The sequence below is a fragment of the Tamandua tetradactyla genome, chromosome 18, assembly GCF_023851605.1.
Source record: "Tamandua tetradactyla isolate mTamTet1 chromosome 18, mTamTet1.pri, whole genome shotgun sequence".
In the NCBI taxonomy this organism is placed as follows: Eukaryota; Metazoa; Chordata; class Mammalia; order Pilosa; family Myrmecophagidae; genus Tamandua; species Tamandua tetradactyla.
Window position 1 is genome coordinate 71297362 of NC_135344.1, and position 27194 is coordinate 71324555.

Consider the following 27194-nt stretch of genomic DNA (forward strand, 5'->3'; position numbering starts at 1 on the left):
CTGATTTTCTCTGTATGTCAACATAGAAATCGTATTCTTGTGCCCTTGTATTCATGTTGCTTTATAATAGCATCCAGTGTCATTTTGTCTCCATGTTTTGTTTGTCCATCTGGATAAAATGCATGTGTGGTATGAGTTTATACCAACGTAGAAATAAGGACAGATTACCCTGGAATAAAGTGCCTAAGATAATCAGTATTTTTAACTCTTCTGCATTTCTCTCCATTTCGTTAGCAGCATCAATGAGGTTTTTATTTGTACGATAATGAACATTGGGAATGATTGTCATGTTAGCTCTTGATAGAATATTGAATGGACATCTCCTTGTTGGGGTAGAAAATAGTGTACTTAACTTGGTTCAGTGCCTCTGTGGTTCCCCCACAATTAAGTTCTGACCCCCAGACAGCGTTAGCATGCAGCAGCTAATGTTTGTGTTCTCCAGGGTGGTGTAAGCTAAGGAAATTGGACATCTGGTTTGAATAATTTGACCTTAAAACACATTTTGAAGTAAAGCCTCATGAGTGCTATTGTGTCATTTTATTGCATTAGGAAGCAACAAGAATAAACAGTATCCTCTGGGCTTCCGAGGAGTTGATCAAATTGTTTACATTATATTAAATGTCTTATTTAAAATTCATGTTCTTCAGCAAACCTCAGTAATTTTTAAAGAAACAGATTTTATTCTCATCTTTTTATCTTGCAGTCTTTTAGTCATCAACTCTCTTATTTACTTGAGAAAAAGTGATGAAACTAATTTTGGCTCCCGGGTGTCAGCTTAAGCCTGGTGTGTTTCCATTTGCGATTTTTAAATAAGAGCAGAATAGCACATGCAATTTGAGAATCGACTCATTTTATTTTTTAAGAGTTGGAATCCAAAGCTGACAATAACCTCAGGAGCTTGTGGTATAGTTTGTCATTCCTCAATTTGTAATTATCCCCAGAGAGCACGTGCTACAAATATTTGGTTATTCAACCCTGAGATGTGCTATGGAACCTCGATTATGTATTTGGTTTAAAAAAAAAAATCAGCCCTAGAATTAAACTAACAGGATTAAAAGCCTGGTTTTCTGCATGACCTTGGGCATGTTGCTTCACCCTGCCGACGACATGTAACAACACTGTCCTCAACAGGGACCGAATGGCCGTAAAGTGCTTAGCAGTGCGAGTAGTACATAGTAAGTGCTCAATAAATATTCAGTGACAACAGCAGCAGCAGTACTAGTAACAAGAGGGAGTCCTGAAGATGGCCCATGCTCACATCGGAGGAGACCCACAGGCTGCACCCTCTGTGCCCTGAACTTGCATTTGCAGGCGCCAAACTGCTCTTCTCAGGAGTAACAGGACTACTTCATTTAAGCCCCCAGCTATCAATGTTAATAAATAAACAATTACCACTTTCATGTCTGGAGCAGGTGTTTGGCGTTTCTATCCAATAAATCCAAAACATTGGAAACCTAAAATGCATATACTGTTTGGCTGGAAATCCCACCTGTAGGAAATTATTCTGCAAATATGAACACACCAGCATGTTTATAGGGCGTTTAATTAGAGTATACTTTGTAATAGCAGGGATTTAAAATGCTGATTTAGGTCCTGTATTGACCTGAAGACCTATTCATGAATTATAAATGAAGAGCCAAAACAAGCTTCAGAGTAATGCTGATGGGTATTCGCCTTTGAAAAAAAAACAAAAACAAAAAACCTTCATATATAGATATATTTCTTGTATGTAAAGAAGGGATTTGAAGGAAATACACTTAAGCTTCAGTAGGATAAGTGTGGGTGTTTGGGTGAGATTGGAGAAGAAGTTAATTTTTCTTTGAAACCCTCTGTTTCTTTGACTGTTTATCATGGCATACATTACCTTTGTTATTTTCAAAAGTAAAGGAAAAAGCTAAAACACAGGAAGAGAATGAACTGGGCCTTTCTATAAAAAATGAAAAGTCTGAGAGGATATTTAAAATTTGATTACTTAGTGCTTTGCTTTTCAAAGGATTAATTATAGAATTCTCCCTAGAATTTTCCCAAGTATATAGTTACTTTCCTTGTAAGCAGATCAACTCATCTTGGAGTGAGTACATGTTTTAAAAAGCCTAAAACAGGGAAAACTTTTTAATTGCTTAAAATGTAAGGTATGTGAAATTTACCAGAAACAAAAAACAAATAAACAAACAAAAAAATATGCTGGACACAGGAACAAAACACTACAGAACTCTATGAAAGATGTGAGATCTTTAAAATGTTAAATCTTATTAGAAATGCTAGAATGATTCTGGGTTCTGAAAAAAAAAGAAACAACTAAAAATGAGATTTGGGAACTTCTATAAACTGAAGGAATTTTTAATTCAAGCAGGCTTAAACATACAATGATAGAAATAAAAATCTGAATTTGCTTCCAGATCACTCACCTATTAAAATCAATAAAGATGTATTGTATTAAACTATTTTAATTAAACTACAGTTTCTACAGGTTGAAAACACTAAGAGATAGAAAACGAAAAGCTTCATTCAAAAACTCTACACAAATGACACGTGAAACATTTCACCGTAGGTGAATTGGTAGATATATTATGGTATAGCCAAAGGAGTATATTTTGTTACTATGTACCATTTAGTCAAAAAATGACATTCTACCGTCTTTATTCTTTTTTCAGTAAATATGTTTTTAAAATCCACTTATTCTATAGAAAAATATAAAAATTTAAAAAGAAATAAAAATATAAAATCTATTTATTCTCACTCTTTTTCTCTGTATATATGTGTATAAATATGTGTATCTATAACTATATATGTGTTTATGTGTGTACATGTGTGTAATCACACAGCTTATAGTGGCATGAGCTCATTTTTAGGTAACTTTCAAAAATTAGCAAAGATCAACTGAAATTTTCAAATAGGGTAAACTTTTTCAAATCACATATCCAATTGAAAATAAGACGTTGATTTTATATAACGCATTTCTCTGATATAACATGATCCTTTAGACAGTCTATTCCAATATTGTTAGCTTTTTGTTATATAACAAAGCACCCCCATACTGAGTGCTGTAATGCAACATGCGCAGGTGCTGATTCTACTGGTCAGCAATTTGGGTGGGATTCGGCTGAGTCGCTCCTGTGAGCTGACCCTCTTGGCTGACCTTGGCTGGGCACCCCCACACATCTGCAATCCCTTTGGATGCCTTAAGACCCAGCTGAGAAAGCTCATCTCACTGCATGTGGTCTCCCTTCCCCCCTCCCTGCCCCCAGCCCACCTCCCCACCCCACACCAGCCCCCTTCCCCTGTAGACTAGCCTGGGCTTGTTGACATGGCCAGAGATGTTGGGGCTCTAATCCAGAGAATTGAGAAGCCTCCGTAGACGAAGACCCAGAACTAGCATAGTGTCTCCTTGGCTAAAGCAAGTCATACAGGAAGTCTGGGTTTGAGGGATACAGCAAGAAATCTGCATATTTTGATTTTTGTATTTGCACACATATTTGTAGTCATTTGTGCAATCACATACTGATAGACTGTCTGATTTTTGTTTTAATTAATTAGAGGTAGCTATAATGAAAATCAGAGGCATTGTGTTTGCTTATTTCATGCAGGTCCAAACATTTGTTGCAGGCATATTCAAAACTATACATTTTACTGAGATGAATAATAAATTAATTGATGCACCATAAGAAAAAATGCAAAATCTTTACTTCAAAGGTAATTCCTATTTAACTTTTCAAATTTGAATTACCAATGGGGATTACACTAAAAGACATGTTTTATCCTTCTCTGATACACTTAGGTTTGTCTATCAGAATGAGGCTTTATTTCTTTATATAGTGACTCAAGAAAGTATAATGCTCTTCCTGGAGGCCTCTAATTGATACATTACCTCTTTAACTGAGGGGCCACCTGCTTTCGAGCTTTATAACACTGACACCACTGAAACCAGACCAGTTAGCTTGGGGTTCTAATTCCCTCACTACCACCTACTAGCTCAAGTCCTTTAAAACCTCTCCAGGCCTCAGTTTCCTCATCTGTAATAGTTAAATGAGTTCGTATCTGTGTCTCAGTGTGCCAGGGCTGCTATGACAAATAAGACACAATGGGTTGGCTTAAACAACGGGAATCTATTATCTCATGGTTTGGAGGCTGGAAGGTCAATATCAAGATGTTTGCCACCATCTGCAGCTTTCTGGCAATCTCTCTCTGTATCTGTTCCTCTGATTTCCACTGACTTTTGCCTTCTGACTTCCAACTTCTTTCTGACTGACTGCATTTTAACTTCCTTTGCTTATGAGGACTCCAGTTGCATGGAGGAAGGCCCTCTTATACTTAATTTAGGCTCATCCAAATAGGATCTTAAATTCTGAACTGTTTTAATGATTTATAAATTTGATATGGTATAGTCAGTATCATGTGGAGACCAGTTTTGTTTCCTCTACTGACACACCTTGTTAAGTTTTGATAATTCCATCTTCGTGCCATCCGATGATATGAAAAAAAACCTCTGCATAACTTCTGGAGACTGACCACAGCCAGGTCAATGAAAAGTCTTAAGCAGAATATTTTGGTTTCCCTATCAAGTAAACGGGGAACTCTCAGTAAGAACAGAACTCTTGGACTTTTCTGGAGAACTATTTTTTATGGCAAATGATGATTTAACCAGCTCCTTTTCAGCTCCACTAGTAGGCTTTCATTAAGCTGAAAGTGTCACAGAGGATGTGCTTTTTAAGTAATTAAGTTCGCTGTGCATTTTATGTACAAGCCAACTGAACAATTTCTTCTTAAAACAAGTCATAGTTTAGATTATCACCTGACAGAGGCGTGAAAAATTTATTTCAGAATCAACAGTCATTGAGGAGAATCAGTGGAAGTCTAATTTGTGATAGCTTGTGTCATTCTGAGATTTAGAGCAAAAACAAACTGTTTCTAAAATGTCAATCAATAAAAGCTTGATGTATGGGAAATTAAGCAGTCTCTTAAGTACCTTCTAAATAGTCTGGCTGTCACTACTTGATTGTCGTCCATGTGATTCATTTCCTGAGATAATAATCATTAGCACCCTCAGATGGAGAAAAGGCTGTGTTTGCTTTACTCTGTTTGTTCTTTACTTATAAATTTTTTATAAAGCACATGCCTAGTTTTTTCCAGCGAGGTCTCTGAAGTAGATTGCCTAAATGACACACTGTTAATACAATTTACTTCTCCTTAAAGCTTACCTTTTCTTATGAGAGGAGGGCCCATTACTTCTCTAAATGAATTGCCCAGGGAAAATTCTGTTTCCAACGAGTTTTTCAATGCTGCGTCTCCTCATCGGGTAATAGTGTCTCAAAATTCCTCTGTAAGACTGGACCACTCTCTTGTATCCACCAACTTTACAGGCTTTTCAGGGTGTATTTATATCCATATTGGTGAATTGAATTTAATTCTGTAAACTTTTAAAATTCTTTCTGTTCAGTATACAAAATACTTTTAAAACTGACATTCAACTAAGATGTGAGTTGCTAGATGAATAGGACCAAGTTTTATTGCTTATAGTTCTTAAAATACCTGACACTTACATAGGTACGCAGTTAGGTCCTGCCTGGCTAAAGTGACTATTTAGGCAGAAGGGTAATATCTTGGTCAGTTAAGTTGGGCTGTGAGTCACCAAATTGCCATTTGAGTGTCTTTTGTGTATTTATACAGATTTTTAAGCGAGTGTTTTAAGGAATTTAGCTAGGTGGCCTATGATGATGACTAATTTAATACCACTTAGGCGGATTTTCCTCTAGGAAGAATATTGCGTTCTCACTAGCAATGACCGGTAAGAATGGTTCGTCTTGGTTAAGTCTGTGAGCTTCTGCCGTCTCACTGTAATTTCATCAGCAAAGGCCCTTATAAGGGATGTGGCAAAGATTAGTGCAGATAAATCTTACAAGGAAAACAAGAAGAAAGAGGGCAGATAGAAAGGGTGCTATGTCATTTGGGAGAAGTTTTATTTTAATTAAAATTTTATTCTCTAGTGGTTGCAAAATATGCATTTCATGTTTGTACTAGCGTGAATCCTTGACAAGGGCAGAGACAAGGCCAGGTTTTAAGAAGAAAGTGTGACCTCTGCTCTATAGAATGTGAATCTGCTGCAGGGAGCAGTTCATCTGGCTTAAATGGGTGCTAATAAGTCTTTTTAAAGTGGTGGTGGCCCCACCCCGCAGAGCCTTTTTTCCTTTTGAGTTTTGCTCATGGGTTCATTTATTTCTCCACCGACTTTCACCTTCCCGACTTCAGGAGCTTTGCAACAACTTAGTATCCTCAGAGAAGACATAGTCTTCAGGCTGCTTTATCAATGAGGACAGACGGAGTGGGAGGGAGGGATACAACCTGATATTTGATACTTAGGAGAGGAGCATACATTTTAAGCTACCCCCCACCCAAAAAAAAAGCATGAACTGAAAACAAAACCCTTTCTTTTCGAGGAGGCAGAGCACAGTTTAGATCTTGTTGTTTGGGCTGATGGAGAGGAGTTGGTGCAGTTGAGTTTTAAAGTACTGTTTTAAGGGGCGGGCCACGGTGGCACAGTGGCAGAGTTCTCATCTGCCATGCCGGAGACCTGGGTTTGATTTGCGGTTCCTGCCCATGCAGACAAAAAAAAAAAAAAAAAAGGCTTATAAAGTAGTGTTTTAGAGCCAGAGCTGCAACCCTTCAGTGCACTGTGGAATCAGTTGCGGGCTTCCTCCAGCATTTACTCATGTATTGATTTTGTGAAATGGAAAAGGGTAGGAGAAGAACCACGAGTTCATGACATATACACACATAGGAAGGAAAATAACCTATTTCTTCATGAAAGTTGTGTATATGAATGTGTGTGTGTGTGTAACATACACAGCATGTATAATGGGGTTGCAAAGTAAAATATATTTTGTATTGAATTCCGGTCAAAAAAGTTTGCAAGAGATTGGTCTTAGATCATTGATTTTGGAAGCCGGAAGGTTAAAAACCCAATCCCCTCACTCTATCAGATACTTTCAGTGAGACTTCTCTGTGAGTTGGCAGATTCCCTCTCCTCGTTCAGGGCTTCATTGTGACGATTGAATGATACGATGGGTATGGGGCTGCTGAACTTAGGACTGGACGGCATATTGCAGTCCCCTGCATTTTAAGTTCTGTGGGTCAGGGATTGAGGGGGACTCAGCATTTTCCCCTTGCCTTGAAGCCAATTTTCCTTTACATTCAGGGTCTCAGAGCTGCCCCCCACCCCCATTGTCTAAAGCCAGGTTTGTCTCTTCTCTGTCTACTTGCATTCTCCCCTCCCTCTTTGTTTTCTTCTATTGCTTTCTCTTATAACCAATGGGCTTTTCTACCATTACTTTGAGTTAAGAAACCAGAGAATTCTCTTTTTCATCCCTTTCTTTCAGTTTGCCTCTCTCAGTCTTCCTCTTCCGTCGTTGAGAAAAACTGTCTGTGTGGACATGCGGGAGGCTCACCTGCTGTAGCTTTAAGTCGGTGAGAATTCCTGTGGTCTGCAGACCAGAGTCAGAGTGCAAATTGTTACTGGTTCATGACAAGCACCAAAAAGGAGAGTAAATCTTTAGAAATTTTATAGGTCTTTGGAAAGAGTGCTTTTCGTGTTTATTTAAACTAACAATAAATTTGGGCTTGTAATTTGCGTGTCTTTTAAATTTTATTTTCCTAGTAATTCATTTTTTATTGTATTTTACCTAAATTTTGTTCAAGACACATTGAAAGTAAAAGAAGCAAACACTGCATCCTCATCAGGATTGCTTGAGAGGTACTGCTCTAGATAACTGGGTTGTTATAACCTGGGTTTATCTAAATAGAGCAGAAGCAGTGCTGATGGCTACGTAAATTAGAGTCAGTTTAGATGCCAGTGATGTTGGAACTTGTAAAGTTTTCATATGGCTTTTGAATCCCGAAGTCTACAGATCTGAAGCACAGTAGTCAGAGGCGAAAAAATGAAGATGAAACAGTCGACGCGAGGAAAAGACCAATAATCTTTGTGCTTTTGCTAAAACTAAACTTTAAAAGTGAATTTTATAGTGATGTTAAAGTATATATAATGCCTCTTCTAGGTTAGCCAAAGTATTGAATAACTCACACGAGTCTCTCTTCCTGCCGGATAACAGAAAATGTTCTCTTTTTTTGTTTGTTTGTTGTATGCTTAAAGTTTCGCAACTGGCAGAAGAGACTGTATGGATTCCTCAGCCTTTAAAAATCTAGAGCCTCTATCACACCTTTACAAATTTTAATGATGGGTTAGAAAGGAATAACTTATTATATGTGGTTATTACTCCTGCCACAGTGGTGGAAGAGAGTTAAATAAAAAACATTTGCCATTAGATATGATTAAGCTAAATCTAATTCACCCACAAATTCAAGAAGGCGAGCATTGCGTGCTCTCATAAGAGAGTTTTCCTTTTCGGGAAAACCAAAATAATCGTTCCTAAAGACCTTCAGAGTTTACCTGTGAAGACTGTCCCTTCTGAAGCCCACTCCATCCAGGGGTGTTCTCCTCTTTGCCTGCAAGAGTTATTTCACCCTCCTGCATGCTGGTAACTTGGGAGTGTTTTGCTATCTGAACACAAACAGAATTTCTATGCTAACTTGCGTTATGATTTCTTTTATTTATTTGCCCAGTTGGAGTGCTTTTGTAGGGAAAAAACAAAGCCGAGGTAAGGAAGTAACTACAGAGGGAGAACCAATTACTCTTTGAAATACATTTCTTCATAGTCACAACATTGAAGTAGAAGGTGAAAATTAAACATACAGCCATATGGGGATTTAAAAAAAAAAACAACTTAGTTTAAAATTGAATGCCAGTGCTTTGAATTCTTTAATTCCTTAAAAATTGGTTGCTGAGTTAACTGTGCTTTCATAGCTAGAAAGTGATAAATTCAAGCAATTAAAAGGCATCTATTCCTCCCTCCTGTCATTTCTTTACGCACAACTGTGGGTTTACTCCAGGGTCCTGCTCACACTTCTTCCAGTAAGCTCAAAGCAGGACAGCTGAGCCATGCTGTTAGGAGATGGTGGTATTGGCGAGAATCTCACTTTGTTGGATACTTTAAAGGTAGAGGAAAAAAGAGAGGTAGAGGCAAGATGAATTGAGTTGAAAGGTTTGTATTATTTCAATATTATTGCTCCTCTCTCATAGGGAAAGGAAACTTAAAAATTACCACTGAATAGAATTAGCATACGAACAGGAGAGTTGTGGCGTGGAGAGGGGAAAACGCAGAGATATCTGGTAAAGAAGTACATGCAGAGATGAATGTATGCATTTAGGAAGTGTGGGGACCCAAATTCCTCACAATCGTAATCACAAACATGCACTGAGCCTGTGCCGATTCCTTGTGCCAAGAATTGTTCTACGTGCTTTATATACATTAATCACTGCATGTGGGAGCTTATAGAGACAGCAGGGACTGGACAAAAGGGATGGCTCAGGAGAAGTGACCCCAGGGGACAGCTGCTCAATACTTTTTAGAAGAAATTTTTTTCTTCTTCTGAAAATATGTGTTTTGAAAGCAGAATGGCTGCTAAGTGAGTTTCTAGACTGCATGGAAGGAGGATGTTTTGCCTGGAACCAGGGGAGTGGTCCAGGAAGCATTGCTTCCCGAGGGCGAGAACCACAGAGTGGAAACGGATGTGCTACGTAGACAGGCTGTCCCATCACTCTACTCTCGTGTTCTTATAGAACCTCAGACTAATATAAACTTGTGCACTGAAAAGAGCACAGCTTATGAGAAAAAACAGGTTGGGGCAGACTACTCAGAATCTATGCAAGCTCATAGCCAGAGAGCCAACAAATAGTAACAACTCTAATAAAAACACGGGCACCATTTGATCTCCTCAGGCACTTTGAATCTGGGTGAATTTATCCTTAGCCCTGTACCCTGGGTTTTCACCCCCTTCTGAGATGTAAGTCCTTGTCCTTAGTTGCCTCTAATAGGGACCACTTAAAAGTAGCATCCAGAGTTTGCCTTCTTCATCAACTGTTTTTTGTTTTTTGTTTTTGTCTTTTTCTTTTTTTAACGCTGAAGTTCTGGAGGGGAAAGCTTCACAGTTTCATCTATTCTTGAATTTCCCCAGACAACTTACAGTCTAGAAACTGACTTAGCAGCCATTCTGCTCTCAACACTTATTTTCAGAAGGATAAAAAATTTTCTTCTAAAAATTATTGAGCAGACCTATAACAGAGTGGAGAAAGGAATGGTCTTCAGAAGACCACTAAACTTCTTGCCACTTCTTGTACCAAGGGGAGGCACCTCTGCAGGGCTTTTTGCTTTGTTTAAGTGTCATAATATATTGATAAAGCTTGCCCTTGGTTTGAGAGAAAATGTGCCCCTAATCACATTACAACATTGATATCCTGTGAAACGTTGCTTATGAACCACAGGGACTCCTGTTTTATGCTCATATCAGTCTCCTATTTGCTAATCCTGTTTGAGTTCATCTGCATTACAGAAATAGGAGATGTTAACAAAGCATGCAGAATTCTGCTCAAACAGGAAAAAGGAAAGAGAAAGGACAATAGACATTAGAATCATTTGAGTATTTGTATTTCACCTTGACCTCAAGATAAACACTTCTGTGTACTTTAAAAGGCTCAAAGAGCTGGCCGACAGAACAGTGTGTGCTGCAATGAAGCCCCATGGGGTAGTGGGAGAGGAAGGACTGTGTTGCCAGGAGAATCACACTTTAGGGAATCCTTGTGATTTTCTTAACAGTAAGGTAGAAAGTTATCTCAACATCTGGGGACAAACCCTTCACAAGACACAGAAGCATATGTTTTTTTCCTATCCTTCGCATATTGCTACATATACCACCCATGTTTACTCAAGTCTAATAGGTGGAATTGACATACGACCTAATATTATAGGCACATTAACCAGTATTGATGGATTTTGGAGATTCAGAGGTGGCTTCACATCATCGAGTCTTAGCCCCACCAGCAGGAACCGGCGTTGTAATTATGTCACAGATAACAGAGCCCCAAATGATAAAATATGAAATAGATCAGCTTATATTTCACTAAGAGTAGAAAGATACAATCTTTAACTCATTTTATAAACACCAACAGCCTGTTTGAGATTTGTGATGGGGTTGGCCTCTCCTGCATCTTTTGACAATATTTCACATTTTGTAGCATACAGCTAACCCAAATGGCTTCAGTGATACTCTCTTTCTCTGATCCCAACTCTTGCTTAAATCACATCGGAAGTTCTTCCTTATTTCTGGAATATATGTTCCATAGATAACCCTTCACTTGGGGCTTGGCTCTTAGATTTACAGTTGCATAACATTCATGTCTTGAAAGATGGCTCTATTTTCAAATCATTACTATCATTTTCCTCCAGTGTCAGGAAGAGGTTTGTGTTCACCTTATAAGCTCAAATGGAGTTATTAGAGTGTGGTGGCATGAGGAATGGGCTGGAAACTCAGAGGCTCAAAGTTCTGGTTTTGCCTCTAACTCATCCTAAAACCTGGATGCGCTGCTTCCTGATTGCTCTGTGATTCAGTTCCTATTTATTTTAATAAATAGCTCCCCTCATATAGGAGCACTGTGACACTAACAACCATAGGCAAACATATTATAACACCAATCCCTTAACAATAGCCTATTAATTTGCACAGGGTAGCTACATTCATTTTTTTATTTTTTTCAGTCCTTAACAATAATTCTCTGGGAAAGGTGACATTCTCATTTGCTAGTTAGGAAATCACAGCTTATGGACAAGATGAACACTCTATTCTTTTTCTAGTGTTGTGTATGTATGTTTATAGATATGTGCGGGTATGTATACCAAAATATATACTCATCAACGTATGAATGCACACGGCCTCGAAAAGCATGGTTCACGATGAGGGCAGTTTTAAAAGGAATATCAAGTAGGGTTAAGAGTCACCTTATCCAGTGGGGATTGGGAGTTCCATCTCACCTGGGTTTATTATTATTGTTATTATTTTAATTCTTATGCTCTAAGTTTAGGTATAGGTCCCCTCAGAGTTTCACACATTCTCCTCTCTGCTAAAGAGGACTGAATGATAACCTGTTTTTCCATTCATATTAGGACATCTTGCTTTTATCTTTATCTGACCATAACATTCATATAATCTTCGTTGACATTTCTGTTGAGCTCAGACATGAAGGGAGCTCAATTGGCCCCTTTAGTACCAGGGTGTCTGGAAACCTGGAGCCCTCCTAGAGAATCCTTGGCACCCTGGGCAGGTTAGAGCCATGGTGCCAAGAGGTCGAGAGCCCTAGGAGACTATTGAGGATGCCTGTCCTGCAGGTGGCCAGCAAACACCTCAGTGCACTCAGTTGTACCTTCTGTCCAGAAGGAACCAGTTGTTACAGCCCTGGGGACAGGGGATGATGTCCTATAAGAGGGTTGTATCCCATTGGTGGCCAGGAACATCATGGGGCCAAACAAGCCACAATAACCTGTTCCCCTTCTCTAAGTGGCACCAGGCTCTGAAAGTGCTGTGATGACTAAATGGTGGTACATTATTTAATAGTACTGTCTTCTAGAACTTTCTGAGATGATGGCTGGCATTTGCTGTGTGTGGCTACTGAGCTCTTGCAATGTAGCTGGTCCAACAGAGGATCTGAGTTTTAATTTTATGACATTGTCATTTCATCTCATTGTAAAATAAGTAGACCGATAGGAATGGACAGTGCACATCTGTAAACATTAGGCTGTTGTTTCTGCTGTTGGAGAGACTCATAGTAACAGAGGGGATTTTTCCATTCACTGTTTTGAGAAGATGTAGGTGATGGAAAGAGGAGGAGGTCAGGAATGAGAAAAGAATGAAAGAAATGGGATTTTGAAGCATAAGTATCATGTGGAATTGCAGAATCTGCCCATGGAAATGCCGGTGGGTTTTTGGAAGTAGCCAGAACATGGTGTTTACGTCTGTGACCCTCCCTTGATTTTGTTTTTACAGGCTCTTTCATGTTGGTGAACACATCTGGGAGAGCCGAGGGGCAGAGAACCCACCTCCTCTTGCCTCAGCTCAAAGAAAATGACACCCACTGTATTGACTTTCACTATTTTGTATCCAGCAAGAGTAATTCTGCTCCAGGGTTACTCAATGTCTATGTGAAAGTCAACAATGGGCCTTTGGGAAACCCTATCTGGAATATATCTGGAGACCCAACACGCACATGGAACAGGGCAGAGCTGGCCATTAGTACTTTTTGGCCTAACTTCTATCAGGTAAGCTCTTTCTTTTCATTTTATGTTTTGATACATCCTCTCATTTCTAAAAATAAAAAGTGCTTTGCCATTGGCATAATCAGAGAATGTATAGATAGTGCTGGCATTTTGTATACCTAGGTTATTTGAAGAGGAGGGTCTTATGGCTTTGTTTGTGGTTATCTCACCTTGAGAACTGAGAAAAAAATGCAATTTGAATTTATTTAGACCTGCCGTTTATTGGTTTACCTCTGTAAAGCCAGTACTCTGCAGCTGGACAGTGTCTTAAGTTTGCATGAGCTGCTATCACAAATACCACAAGCTCATTTTGGTATGAGCAAGCAGAATTTGTTGTCTTATGGTTTCCAAGGTTAAAGGCTTGCTTCCTCACCAGGGTTGGTAGCATTTCAACGTTGGCTTGCTGCAATCCTGCAATCCTTGGGGTTCCTTGGCTTGAATCCCTGGCACAGATCACACAGCTGTGTCTTCTTTCTCTTCTGGGTTCTGGCTGACTTCTTTGCCACCTTCTTCTTATAAGGCCAGCATCCAGGAATGCGTATTAAGACCTACCTTCAACCAGTTGGGTCGCACCTTCACTAAAAATAGCATCTTCAAGAGATTCTATTTACAATAGGTTCATACCCACAGGAATGCAGATTAAGATTAAGGGTATGTTCTTTTCTGGAGTATGTAACCCATTCTACCACAATCTGTAGATGCTATCTGCAAGGATATTTTACTTTCTCTATGAAGTAAACCATATCAATCCCAGAAAAATGTTTCCTCTTCTGTGAAGGGTTCCAGGAGTCTGAGACCCACTAAGAGGAGGTAAGCCATCTTGGAGTTCAGCCCGTGAGGAGCAGGCTGGGTCTTTCTCATGGAGAAGCTGCTGCAGAACTGCTTCTGCTGTTTTGGGTGAACTTTTGAGACCTAAATTGTCCAAGTTCAGTTCCCATTTAAAGTAACTGAAGGATGGAGGCCCCGTAGTGGTAAAGAAGGGGTGCAAATGCAATCCTTGATATCTTATCCATTCTGTTGGAGAATGTAGGATCACAGGAACACCCTGACTTGGAAGCAAAGGTGGGAAATGAGTGACAGTGGGCATTTGGGGTTCTTTTTCATTTTGCCCACCACACTTTCTAAAAATAGCTTGATATTAAGAATCCTCAGTTATTTTCAATGGTTGAAAAGACTGAGATATTTTGCCTTTCTCTTCTTTAATTCCTTAGACTCACTCAGGAGCCAACTGGAACATTTATCCAAGATGATTTCTTATTTTTAATTCGGTATTTGGCTAGACTCATGGAAAGGAAAACTGGGTCTTCTCAGGCATAGTTTGTATTCAGAATACACAAAAATTGCATCCAGTAATTCACTCTGCAGGTTTGGCATTTTTTAGTGAAATTCCATCAATCCCAATTCCCCTACCCATGGATTTGGTAATGGGAATAAATGGACTGTAAATTCCTTACTTAATTTGCCTTTGTATCCTCTGTCCCTCCTAAAATTCCTGGCACATAGTAAGTGATGAATAAACATTTCTTGAATGAAAATAAAGAATTAGTGAACACCCTGTTGGTACACATGTAACTTTTTAACATCTTTTTAGAATATATATTAGCAATAAGTTTAAAAAGAGTTCAGAATTTAGATGTATCTAAATTCAGCATTCTACTGTTTGGAATATATCCTAAGGAAATAATCAAGGATGATTGCAAAGAATTAACTACAAAGCTATCTACGGCAGTTTATTTCTGATAATGAAAATTCAGAAACAGTATTATGCCCAGTAATAGAGAATCAATTAATTTATGCTACCTCAATACAAAAATTCATTTTGCAGCCATTAAGAATAATGTTAATGGAAAACAATTTAATGATGTATTTAAGCTTATGTTGCTATGTATAAAAAGCAGATATAAAGCAATACATTAATTATATTTTTAATTAATATCTATATTAAGGACCAAAATACATTCTGAAACAAACATAAAAGTGATATCTTCCTACTAAATGGGATAATAGGTGATTTTATTTTTTTTTTCTTTGTACCATCTGTCATATTCAAAATTTTCTCCAGGGTACATGCACAGTTTTATTTTTATTTATAAAACAAAAAATAATTAAAACTAGTTTTCCTCCAGAGGAAAAATATTCTATTTAATGAATAACCCTCTTTTTATGTGGTCATATTGGCAACCTAGCAGGGGTATAAATCAAAAGTATGGGCTCTTTCTCCAGGATAGGAGGCAAGCAGGTTTGGCAAAGCAAGGCTTCAAAATGTCTTTGTATGGTGAAACAGGCTGAAATGCTGAGTGTTAAAAAAAAAAGCTTCTCCTTCGGGGAGACCTTCTCAAAGTGGGGGTGCCCTGGATCTGAAGCATATCCACTGTTCCTCAAAAAAGCGCAAGGAACTTCGCCAGCCTCACAGGCATAGGATGTAGGGTACACTTGCAACCATAAGAATACATGTCCTGCTCATCTTTGACTGCATTTTCTTTCCTGTGGCCCCAAACCCCTAGGAGAGAGCTCCTTTGGGAGCCTTCCCAGCCTCCAGAGCACACTGTGTCTCTTTAGAGTGACAGTGGCTACAGTCCAGATGTAAAACTTTCGTTTTGCCTTTTACACACTTAGCTCAGACAGTCAAGGTATTAATGGAATAATATAATTCATATAAAGTCTTTGGAGACCAGACTTTCAAGAAGAATTATTGAAATACAATGAAAATAGTGTGGTCCTAAATGGTTCTTATTATTTTCAAAGCATTCTTCCTTCCTTGAGCTCCTTTGGATAAAATACTTTGCATTCCTAATTGTGAAGCTCTGATCCTAACCTCCATGCCCTCCTCTTCCCACCGTGATCTCTCTCACATTACTGAGTAGTGCCTGATTTACCAAATTAAACCAGAATTTAATTCCCATTATTGCTTTATGGCTCACTTTTATGTTTATTGCTTCTCTGGGTGATTCACTAAGAATGGTTTCATACTTGGAATTTAAAAGTGGATTTGTAAGGATTCTTTGATACAATGCTGCTGAATGCTTCACAACCTGATGACCAAAACACGGAAGGGCTCAGACTCACTGGAAGTGCACTTGACCATTTACTTCCTGAGTCTTACAACCAAGCTCATCCCTTAAAGTCTTAAAGGACTAGTTAATGTAGTGTTTTCCTCTTATTTCACCTTTATCTGCTGATGACTTACTCAAATCTAACCCTAATCATAATATAAACTGTTCAGGTAAATGGTACCGTTGGAGATGATGCAAGAGAGGTACCAACAGGAAACTTCCCAAACACAGATCTCATCCACAGTTGGGTTGAGAAGGACAAGCCATAGTAACAGAAATGATGAAGAAGGAAAATACCCACCAAAGCTAACTTCTGCTCCTTACCCGAGGTGTCAGCGTAACTGGAGACAGTGAATGGGGAGAGGATAGCCAGAAAAACAAGTTGTCAGTACTCAGCCTGCCCCACCCAAGGGAGGGGCTTCTCTGGGCTTCAGGGCCCAACCCCCCAGCCCCGACAAGCACCCCTTTACAAGGAGACGCCTATCATATCCCAATGCTCCAACAAATGTGAATCATGCAAGAGCCCTTTCTTTGCTTTTGATTTAATTTCCCATGAAGGTTTCTCTGTTGGAAGCTCTGACTGGCTGAGATTGTGAATCCATTTGTGTGACTATTATATATCTAATTACAAATTATGAGAAAATTCTGGAGTTATATGTGTATGTGAGACATTTTCTTTTGTGAATATGTTTCATAAATGTCAATATTCCAAATGACGCGTTCTTAGGATACAGATAAGGCTATTTCTGGGCCCAAAAGCTGAGGATGAGAAAGTATAACATAGGTATCTAAAGGAGGTAAGACCCTGAAGGGGCCATCTGCTTTCCCCAGAGATCACCTCTAAATTTTCATTTCTCCTTTTAGGTAGCAAGATACATCACAGAGTAATAAAAACTGATGCAAACTTGACATATACTTGAAATACCAGTATATTAAAATAGTTTCTATTCATATAATACTTTATAACAATACTTTTGACACTAGGTAGTTTAGATAAATTGAGTTAATGAGTTTAACTATAATGAATTAAGATCTTTTAAAAGAATTTCATGTTGTAATATTGTTTGTTCATTGTTTATGATATGTAATATTGTTTGAAGATGAGCAGCTTCACAGTAAAGTGAAAAAAAAGATATGTTTGGGGTCAGCCCTATTTACTTCTGTGCTTTGGGCAATTGATTTAAACCCTGTGAGCTTCACTTTCTTAATTATGGGGCTAAACTTAGGGACTGTGCTGAATGTAAGGATGAAAAATTATTTGGGACCTACTAAACCCTCTGCAAATTGTGACGATTTATTGAGATTACGATTTGTGAAAGCCAGAGTAAAGCAAACAATTAATAGGTGAGTGCCTTCTCCACATCTCAGTGTCCCCTAAATGTGTCAGCAGGACGTTAAAAGCTGTTAAATGAAAAAGGGTTCCTCAGGTAACCTTTTGTGAGACACTGGTGAAATGAAGCGAACCAAGTTCTTTACGTCAGAATGTTCTAGAACTGCTTCCCTATGAAAGTGTGTAGGGAGGGTTTTTGAGGGTTGGTGGTAATCAGCCTTTCCTGGACGTGTGGACACCATCCTAGAGAGCAAGTGCTTTAGGGAAACCATTCGGGAAGTGCTGAGACAGACTCTGCCTCTGTCTCTTACTTTTCCTCCTGTGCTTTTTGTCAATAAAATCCATTTCTCACTCAGCTTTGCCTGAAAAATACTGTTTCATTTTTCATCTTGTCAGAAACTGAGCTTTGCAGTTCTTGGATTTGGGGAGGATTTCCATAAATACTGACACATCTGCCCTGTGCATGTGTGTGTATTTTAGCTTCTTCAAAATGAAACTTTTGTCTTAGGAGAATTTAGATTCACGGAAAAATTGCAAAGATAGTAAGAGAGACTCCCCATATACCCAACAGCCAGCTTCTATGTTAACATGTTAGCATCTAACCTTAGTGTGATACATTTGTCACGACTCACAAACCAATATTGATACAGTATTATCTACTAATGCCGATACTTTGTTCCTCTTCCCTTAGTTCATCCAATGGTCTTTTCTCTTCCCAGATCCCACATTACATTTTGTCAACGTGTTTCCTCAGGTTCCTCTGAGCTGTGACAGTTTTTCAGACTTTCCTTGTTTGTGACGATGTTAGCAGGTTTTTGAGGAGAACTGGTCAGACGTGTTGATGACTATTTCTTAGCTGGGGTTTGGCTAATGTTTTTCTCATTATTGGACTGGCAGTACTGGTTTTTGGAGCATAACCCCTTCCCCTCAACCCCTCAATGTGAGCTGTGCATAGAGACTTCCTTTCAAATGATGCATTAAAGAAAGGGGGGTGGGGGGGACAGTAACTTTACAGTGGACAAAGCTGACAATTACTAGTCAGGTGCTCAAACCCTGGGTATTTTTGAGAAGCATAGTATATCTCTTATTTTATATTTTTCGTAAGCATAATATGTCTTCTTGGGCATCTCTTGTTGGAAATCTTTTGTCTAATGCTATCTTTATCAGGTGTTCACAGAGTTTGGAAATGCTTCTGAGCAGAGTAAATGTGTTTCTTACCACAGGAGTCATTTTATGTTGCTTTTACCATACCATTTGTGGCAGAATAACATTCAGCAGGTACAGATTACAATGGTAGCCTGCATGGAATACAGTTAATTGCAAGTTAATTACTGTTCATTAAAACATAAATTGTCAAGTATTTGGTGATTAACATGCATTTAATTCCTTAATTAACGTTTATTCTAATTGCTGCTCCCTGGTACCTGCTCTCCATTAGCATCTCCACAGAGAAATTTTCGGCTACCTGTGCTCACCAGGACACAAAGCTGGTACTACCTGCCCCCTTGGATTTAGACCTCAGCAACAGCCTGCTACCTTAAAAATATTTTCCTCTCACATTTACCCTCTTGCTTTATTATGCTGATGGGGGGAAGTTTTTTTTTTGCCTTTGATTCTGCTTCTTTCCCGTCCTCGTTCCTCTCTCCTGTCTCTTGGATTTTCAGTTACCTGGTAGCAAAGGACACTCTGATGGATCCATTTCTCTGGTTCCTAGCCACATAGCCACAGAGGAAGGCACTGAGTCTCCAGGCTTCTGGAATCCACTGAATCCAAATGCATCAGGAGCAAGGGAGGCCCTGTCTGGAATAGAAGCGCTTTGCTTTGAAAGGAGAAAAATGCTTGCTCTTTCCTCCCCCAGGCCTCTCCATGAGGGGTTGTGATGTGGAGGCTAAAGTCACCAAAGGAGGGTGGAGGGCCTCTCTCCCTGACTTCCTGCCTATTAAAACAAATCTTTGAGATATATGGAAGGATTCTGAGTGGAGATTTGGAGTGAATTCAAGCTGGTCCCTGCTCTAAATTCTTTTTTATTGGGAGACACAGAAGAGCTTATACTTTAAGGGTAGGGGTTGGTGGGGGGGGAGACTAAGCCACGATTTATCTTTTACCAGCCTGACATCCTTCCTGGTAAGTGAGGAGTTGAGGTAATTGGAATGACTTGATCTTACCCATCTCTTCAAATTTAGTTTCAGCCTTTATTCCCTTGCACAGCTTACTCGGTTTCTTTGCTGCAATTGCCTCCGGCCTACTAATTTTCTAGAAAGCAATGGAAAGCCACCACCGATGGACAGCAGATACATGGCTATTTGCTGCTTAGAGACAGTGTTTGGGTAGAATTAGGTGCTTCCCAAAGTGTGTTCCTCACATCCAAGGAATGTTAAGAAGTATTTGTTGATCACATGGAAAACACTCATTTAAGTGAAGTCAAACATTCTCTACTGCAGCCGTTTCAGAGCCTGGATGTGAGAGTGGCACATAGCGGGTGTGGGGGCTAGCTAGAGCCTTAGCATCATTTTGGGCTTTTCCAGAGCATCCCTTGAGTCTAGTGCTCCTTGCAGAACACTTGGCAACTACTGCTAAGTACTGAGTGCAAAAAAGAATGTGCTCTCACTCCAAAACTTCCTTCACTGTGGCCTAATCCCAAGTGCAAACCAACTGAATTGTTTCATGTCATTAGGGCGACAAGCAGGAATGCAATTTTAAGCCGTCACAGCCAAACTCAACATTTTGTGCTTAGAAAAACTAGCAGGATTTCAAAAAAGCAGAGGAGGCCATCCTTGGTGGTCACTTTATTACCGACCCAAAAACTGCCTTCAGTAAGCAGATCAGTTTGCATGACAGTTTTCGTTACGTTCTGAACGATCATATGTTTATTTATTTATGAAGATTTACCACATGTTAAAATTTCATTCTTAGCTCATATTTTATTATTGGATGAGCAAGTGGTTATTATACGTTGGGCCTGTTGCTTGTGTATTATCAGAACTCTTCTTTATAATTTTCCTGCTGCATTTTTTCCTTCAGTCTTATTTATTTCCACATACTCTTTCAAGAATGAGTATATGGGCTATGATCATATATTACGTTTTTTTCTGTTTAAAAGGTGGAGGGGGAAAAAAGAAATGCAAGGAAAGTCATTTCTACCTGTAGAAAACATAAAAGTCATTTAATAATAGAATAGAATTTAAGAAGAGAGCGACAAAGCAGTGATGACTAGCCCCATTGAAAATTTAGGTACCTTTGCGTGCCTTTAATTTTGGAAAGTTAAAGTTTTATTTTAATTTCTAACATTTTTTGAATCTGCAGGTTTTACTGAGATATATTTACATGCCCTATATTCCATCCAAAATATACATTAGTGTCTGAATATCCTCACTTTGTTATGATATCATCATCACACTCAATTTTAGACAATTTTCATTGTTCCAAAGAGAAAAATAACTGATAGACACATGCAAAAAAAAGAAAACTCAACATACCCCATATCCGTTATCCACCCCGCCTTCAATTATTGACCCCTAGTAATGAAGTGCTACAGCTGTTATTGTTGATGAAAGAATATTATGGTATTACTGTTAAATATAGTCCACAGTGTGCAATAGGTAATTTTTCCATATATGCTACCCTACTGTTAACACTTTATACAAGTGTCATACATTTGTAGTAGTTCGTACAAGAACTTATTTATATTTGTAGTGTTAATCAGTGAAATATATGACTTTAGACAACTCCTTTCAATCATATTCACTCAATAGATACTATTACTTATAATCCTAATTACAAACTACCCTCCTTCTGTCAATTTCCAAACACTTAAAATCAACCTTTTTGACAAATCTGTACATATTAAGCAACTGCTTCCCCTTCTCTAGCTTTTGTCCATCTCTAGGTACTCTGTAATCTACATTTTAAGACTCTGAGTTTACATGTTCTAGTTGGTTCATATTAGTGAAATCATACAATATCTGTCCTGATGTGTCTGGCTTATTTCGCTCAGCATTATGTCCTCAAGTTTCATCTATGTTGTCACATGCTTTAGAACCTCATTCCTTCTTACTGCTGCATAATATCCCATTGTTTGCATATGCCACATTTTATTTAGCCTCTCATCTGTTGAAGGGCTCATGCATTGTTTCCATCTTTGGCAGTTGTGAATAATGAACATCAGTGTGAAAATGTCAGTTGAAGTCACTGCTTTCAGATCTTCTGGGAATATACTGAGTAACAGAATTGCTTATAGTACGGCAACTCAACATTTAGTTTTTTGAGAGGCCGCCAAACTGTCTTCACAGTGGCTGTACCATTTTATATTCCCAATAGCAGTGAAAAAATGTTCCTATTTCTCCACGTCTTTCCAACATTTGTGGTTTCCTGTTTGTTTGAAAGCAGTCATTCTTATGGGTCTACAGTGGTATCTGATTGCGGTTTTGATTTGCATCTCATTAATAGCTAATGAAAATGACATTTTTCATGTGCTTTTTCGTCATTTGTATTTCCCCTTTGGAAAAATGTCTATTCATACCTTTCACCCATTTTATAATTGGGTTGTTTATCCTTCCATTGTTCAGTTGTAGGATTTCTTTCTAAATTTTGGATATCAAAACCTTATCAGATATATGGTTTCCAAATATTCTTTCCCATTGAATTGGCTGCTTCTTTACCTTTTTAACAAAGTCCTTGAATGACAGAATTATTCAATCTTGAGGAGTTTCATTTACCTATTTTTATTTCATTGCTTATGCTTTGTGTTTAAGGTCTAAGAGGCTACCTCTGATCACTAGGTCTTGAAGATGTTTCCCTATATTTTCTTCTATACAGTGGTGCTTATATTTGTTTTATGTAGTGGTGCTTCTATCGATCCACTTGGAGTGAATTTTTGCATAGGGTGTGAAGTAGGGGACCTCTTTCATTCCTTTGCATATGGATATCCATTTCTCCCAAACCCATTTACTGAAGACATTATTCAGTCCCACTTCAGTGGATTTGGGGGCTTTGTCAAAAATCAGTTAATGATAGATCTGAGGGAATATTTGTGAACTTTTAATTTGATTCCATTAATCAACATGACTAACTTTGGCCCAATAGCATGCCATTTTTAACATTGTGGCTTTATTATAAGCTTTGAAGGCAGGAAGTGTAAGTCTTCCCAATTCCTTCTTCTTTTTTAGGAAGTTTCTGGCTATTTGAGGCACCATTCCCTTCCAAATAAATTTGATAACTAGCTTTACAAGCCTGCAATGTAGGTTGTTGGAATTTAGATTAGTATTGCATTGAATTTGTAAATTAATTTGGGTACAATTGACAACTTAACAACATTTGGCCTTACTATCCATGAACATAGAATGTCTTTCACCTACTTAGGTCTTCTTCAAATTCTTTTAGAAACTTTTTTCAGTTTTCTGTGTATAGGTCTTTTACATCCTTGGTTAATTTTATTCCTAGATACTTGATTCTTTTAGTTGCTATTGTGAATGGGATATTTTTCTTAAATGCCTCCTTGGTTAGGTCATGGCTAGTGTATAGAAACACTACTTTTTGCTTTTTGTGCATTAATTTTGTGTACTGCCACTTTGCTGAATTTGTTTACTAGCTCAAGTAGCTTTGTTGTGGATTTCTCAAGATCCCCAAATATAGGATCATGTTATCTGCAAATAATGAGACTTTTGCTCCTTCCTTTCCAATTTGGATGCCTTTTATTTCTTTTTCTTGCCTAATTGCTTTAGCTAAAGCTTCTAGCACAATGTTGAATAACAGTGGTGACAGCAGACATCCTTGTCTCATTCCCAATCTTAGGGGGAAGGCTTTCAATCTCTCACTATAGAGTATGATGCTGGTTATGGGTTTTTCATATATGCCCTTTGTGATATTGAGGAAGTTATCTTTGATTCCTACCTTTAGATGTGTTTTTTATCAGAAAAGGATATTACATTTTGTCGAATGCTTTTTCACCATCAGTCAAGACGATCATGTGGTTTTTTCGTTTCAATTTGTTAAAGTGTTGTCTTACATTGACTGCTTTTCTTATATTGAACCACCCTTGCATACCTGGAATAAACCCCACTTGGTAATTCTTTTCATGTGTCCTTGGATTTGATTTGCAAGTATTTTGCTGAAAATTTTTGCATCTATGTTCATTAGGGAGAATGGCCTGTAGGTTTCCTTTCTTGTAGTACCTTTATCAGACTTTGGTATTAGAGTGATGTTAGCTTCATAAAATAAGTTAAGTAGTGTTCCTTTTTCTTAAATTTTTTTTAGAAGAGTTTGAGCAGGAATGATATTAGTTCTTCTTGGAATGTCTGGAAAATTCTTCTGTGAAGGCATCTAGCCCATGGCTTTTCATTGTAGGAAGGTTTTGGATGACTGATTAAATCTCTACTTGTGCTCAGTTTGTTGAGGTCTGCTCATTCTTCTCATGTCAGTATAAGTTGTTTGTATATTTCTAGCAATGATTCATTTTTTCTAAGTTTTGTCTAGTTGTTTGACATCAGTTGTGCATAGTATCCTCTTATGATTGTTCTTATTTCTTTAGGGCCCATGGTAATGACCCCCTTTTTATGTTGAATTTTATTTGCATCTTCTCTCTTTTTCACTTTATCAGTCTAGCTAATGATTTGTCAGTTTTGATGACCTTCTCAAAATACCAACTTTTGGTTTTATTGATTTTCTATTGTTTTTTTGTTGTTGGTGGTGGTGTCATTGTTCTCCAATGCATTTATTTCCACTTTAATATTTGTTATTTCTTTCCTTCTACGTGCTTCAGTGTTCATTTGTTGCTCTTTCTCTAATTATTTCAGTTGTCCAGTTAGGTCTTTGGTTTTAGCTTTTTCTCCGTTTTTAATGTAGGTGCTTAGAGCTGTAAATTTCCCTTTTAGGACTGACTGCCTTCACTGCCTCCCATAGATTGTGATATGGTGTATTCACATTTTCATTCCGTCTCCAGATATTCACTGATTTTCCCCCCAATATTTTCTTTGACCCCCTGATTGTATAAGAGTGTATTGTTTAATCTCCATATATTTGTGAAAGTTCTGGTGCTTTGATGGTTATTGATTTCCAGCTTCATTCCATTATGATCAGAAAAGTACTTGAATAGTTTAAATCTTTTTAAAAATTATTAAGACCTGTCCTGTGCCCCAGCATATGATCTATCCTGAAGAATGCTCCATGAACACATGAGAAGAATGTATGATCTTGGTGATTTAGGTGTAACAATCTGTATATGTCTGTTAGGTCTAATTCATATAGTATAAGTTCTCTATTTCCTTATCGATCCTCTGTCTGGTTGTTCTATTTATAAAAGAGAGCAGAGTGTTGAAGTATTGCTCCCTTCAGTTTTGCCAATGTTTACTTGGGGCTTCCTGATTGGGTGCATAAACACTATGATTATTGCTTCTTCTTGGTGAATTGCCTCTGTTATTAATATATGATGTCCTTCCTTGTCTCTTATGACATCTTTGCATTTATGTCTATTTTGTCTCATCGTGGTATAGCTACCCCAGCTTTCTTTTGGTTACTTTATGCATGGAATATCTTTTTCATCCTTGAACTTTCAGCCTATTTGTATCCTTGGATCAAAGATGAGTCTCCTGTAAACAGCATTAGAAGATCATATTTTTTGATCCGTTCTGCCAATCTGTGTTTTTTTAATTGCCGAGTTTCATCCGTTAACATGCAAAGTTATTACCATAAAGGCAGTTCTTGATTCAGCCATCTTATCCTTTAGTTTATTTGGCAGACCTATTTTTTCTCTAATTTTATCTTTTAAGTTGCTCTTTCACAGAAGTTGCTCCACTTCTGTGCCCTCCTCCAGACCTCTTTCTCCTGTCTTTTTTTTTGTTTGTTTCAGCTGATAGAGCTCCCTTTAGTATTTCTTGCAGGGCAGGTCTCTTGTTAACAAATTCTCTCAGCATTTGTTTATCTGTGAAAATGTAAACACTCCCTTACTTTTGAAGGATGGCTCTTTTTTGGATAAAGATTTCTTGGCTGGAAAGTTTTCTCTTTCAGTTAACTAAAAATGTTTCTAAAACATTAGTTTTTGTATACTATATGGTGGGGGGCACATTACATTAGTTTTACATGTGAGTATCTCATTATTGCAGCACCAATTGTTGAATTTTTGTTTATTTGTTTTGGGGGGAAGTGCATGGACCAGGAATCAAATCCGGGTTTCCTGCATGCCAGGTGAGAATTCCACCACTGAATTACCCTTCCTTGCACCCATGTGATAACACTTTGATATAAGGAAATACTTAAATATTTTCCTCCTGTCTTCTTAATGTCACATACCTACATAATTTGTGGTTTTCCTTTGGCTTTTTTTCATGTTTATGTTTTAAATTTTCTCTCTAACTCCCTTGACAAAAATAGTATGCATTTGTCATAAATGGGTGCAATCCATTTTTGCTTTTTACTTAAATCAGAACTAGAAAGACTCTATCAGGTCGTGTGTCACAGTCGGATCCCACTTTCCCTTTTGTTCTTGGGAATTGACAGATCACTTCGCCAATCCATTTTCAGTGGCAAGCGTTCGTGTTGGTAAACCAATCCCTTTTCTTTGCTCACACATAGCAGGGGAGAGTGGCAGCACGGAAAGCTAATTTTGCCCTTCGCTGAAGCAGGCACAATCAGGGATGCTGCAGTGTTAATGTGCTTCCCCATTTCCTGCTTGGCAGGCGTTTGAGAGATGGGCCAATGTCAAGCCTCACAGGAACTGACATCTAGGATGGCTTTTTATGAATAAATGAACATGCGAGTCCATGGTTTAACCAGTTGCTTCCTACCTGAGAGCAAAATGGCTTTTCCCAAGGGCTCTAAAGGCTGAAAGGATACATTTTGTCTCCAAACTGTTATTTATTATTTGAATGAATAGATACAGGTTCTCTCAATTTGGCATGGCATTATATCCCATGGCTGCAAATAATATCTGAAAGCCACTAACAAAAATAAGTACCGAGTCTTTTCTATGCCTCAGGCATTGTGCTAGAAATGGGGACTCTGGGTGACCCCAAACTCCTATGAGTTCTGAATCATTAAACCTGTCAATTGGCAAGCCCAAAAGAAGGGATGAAAATTAAGTACTCAGTCATGGCAAATTTTTCTAGAATAAGGTAGGATGGATCTGTGATTGAGTCTGTCATACTGAGATCCACCATGTTCACTTTCATACACATATATATTTTTTTGCATGGGCAGGCACCAGGAATTGAAGCCAGGTCTCTGGCATGGCAGGTGAGAACTCTGCCCCTGCCACTTTCATATTTTAAAATAATCAGAGTTGAAGCTGGGAAGACATTTTGTTTTCCTAAAAATGGATTTGTTCCAGTAAAAACAAACACATAAAAAACCATTTAGTTGAAATCTAGCTAACACCAAAGAACATTGCATAGAATGAGATCTGGGGGTCAGGTTTTAATACTGCCTATTATAAATTCTCAGTAGTTCAATTTCTTCTAGAAGATATGACTTCTAAATGAGGTAGTTATTATTTCATTTTGTTGTTTTTTACGCTATGTTTTGGGGTCTCCTTCTGTGGCTTTGTTGTGGCATATTGCAGTTTTACGTTATTTTAAAACTTTGGTAATGATATTTCTGGCTTAAATGAGCATTTGAAAACACACATGC

General features: G+C 38.2%; 1 protein-coding gene across 8 annotated transcripts in view; it reads left to right on the plus strand.

Moving 5' to 3' along the window:
• PTPRM (protein tyrosine phosphatase receptor type M) overlaps window positions 1–27194 on the plus strand; it is an 823739-nt gene that overhangs the window by 322268 nt on the left and 474277 nt on the right. For all 8 annotated transcript variants that reach the window (XM_077135947.1, XM_077135946.1, XM_077135945.1 and 5 more), the window contains exon 3: window positions 12925–13196. In XM_077135947.1, coding sequence (XP_076992062.1) covers window positions 12925–13196 — 272 coding nt within the window. The remainder of the gene's footprint in view (window positions 1–12924; window positions 13197–27194) is intronic.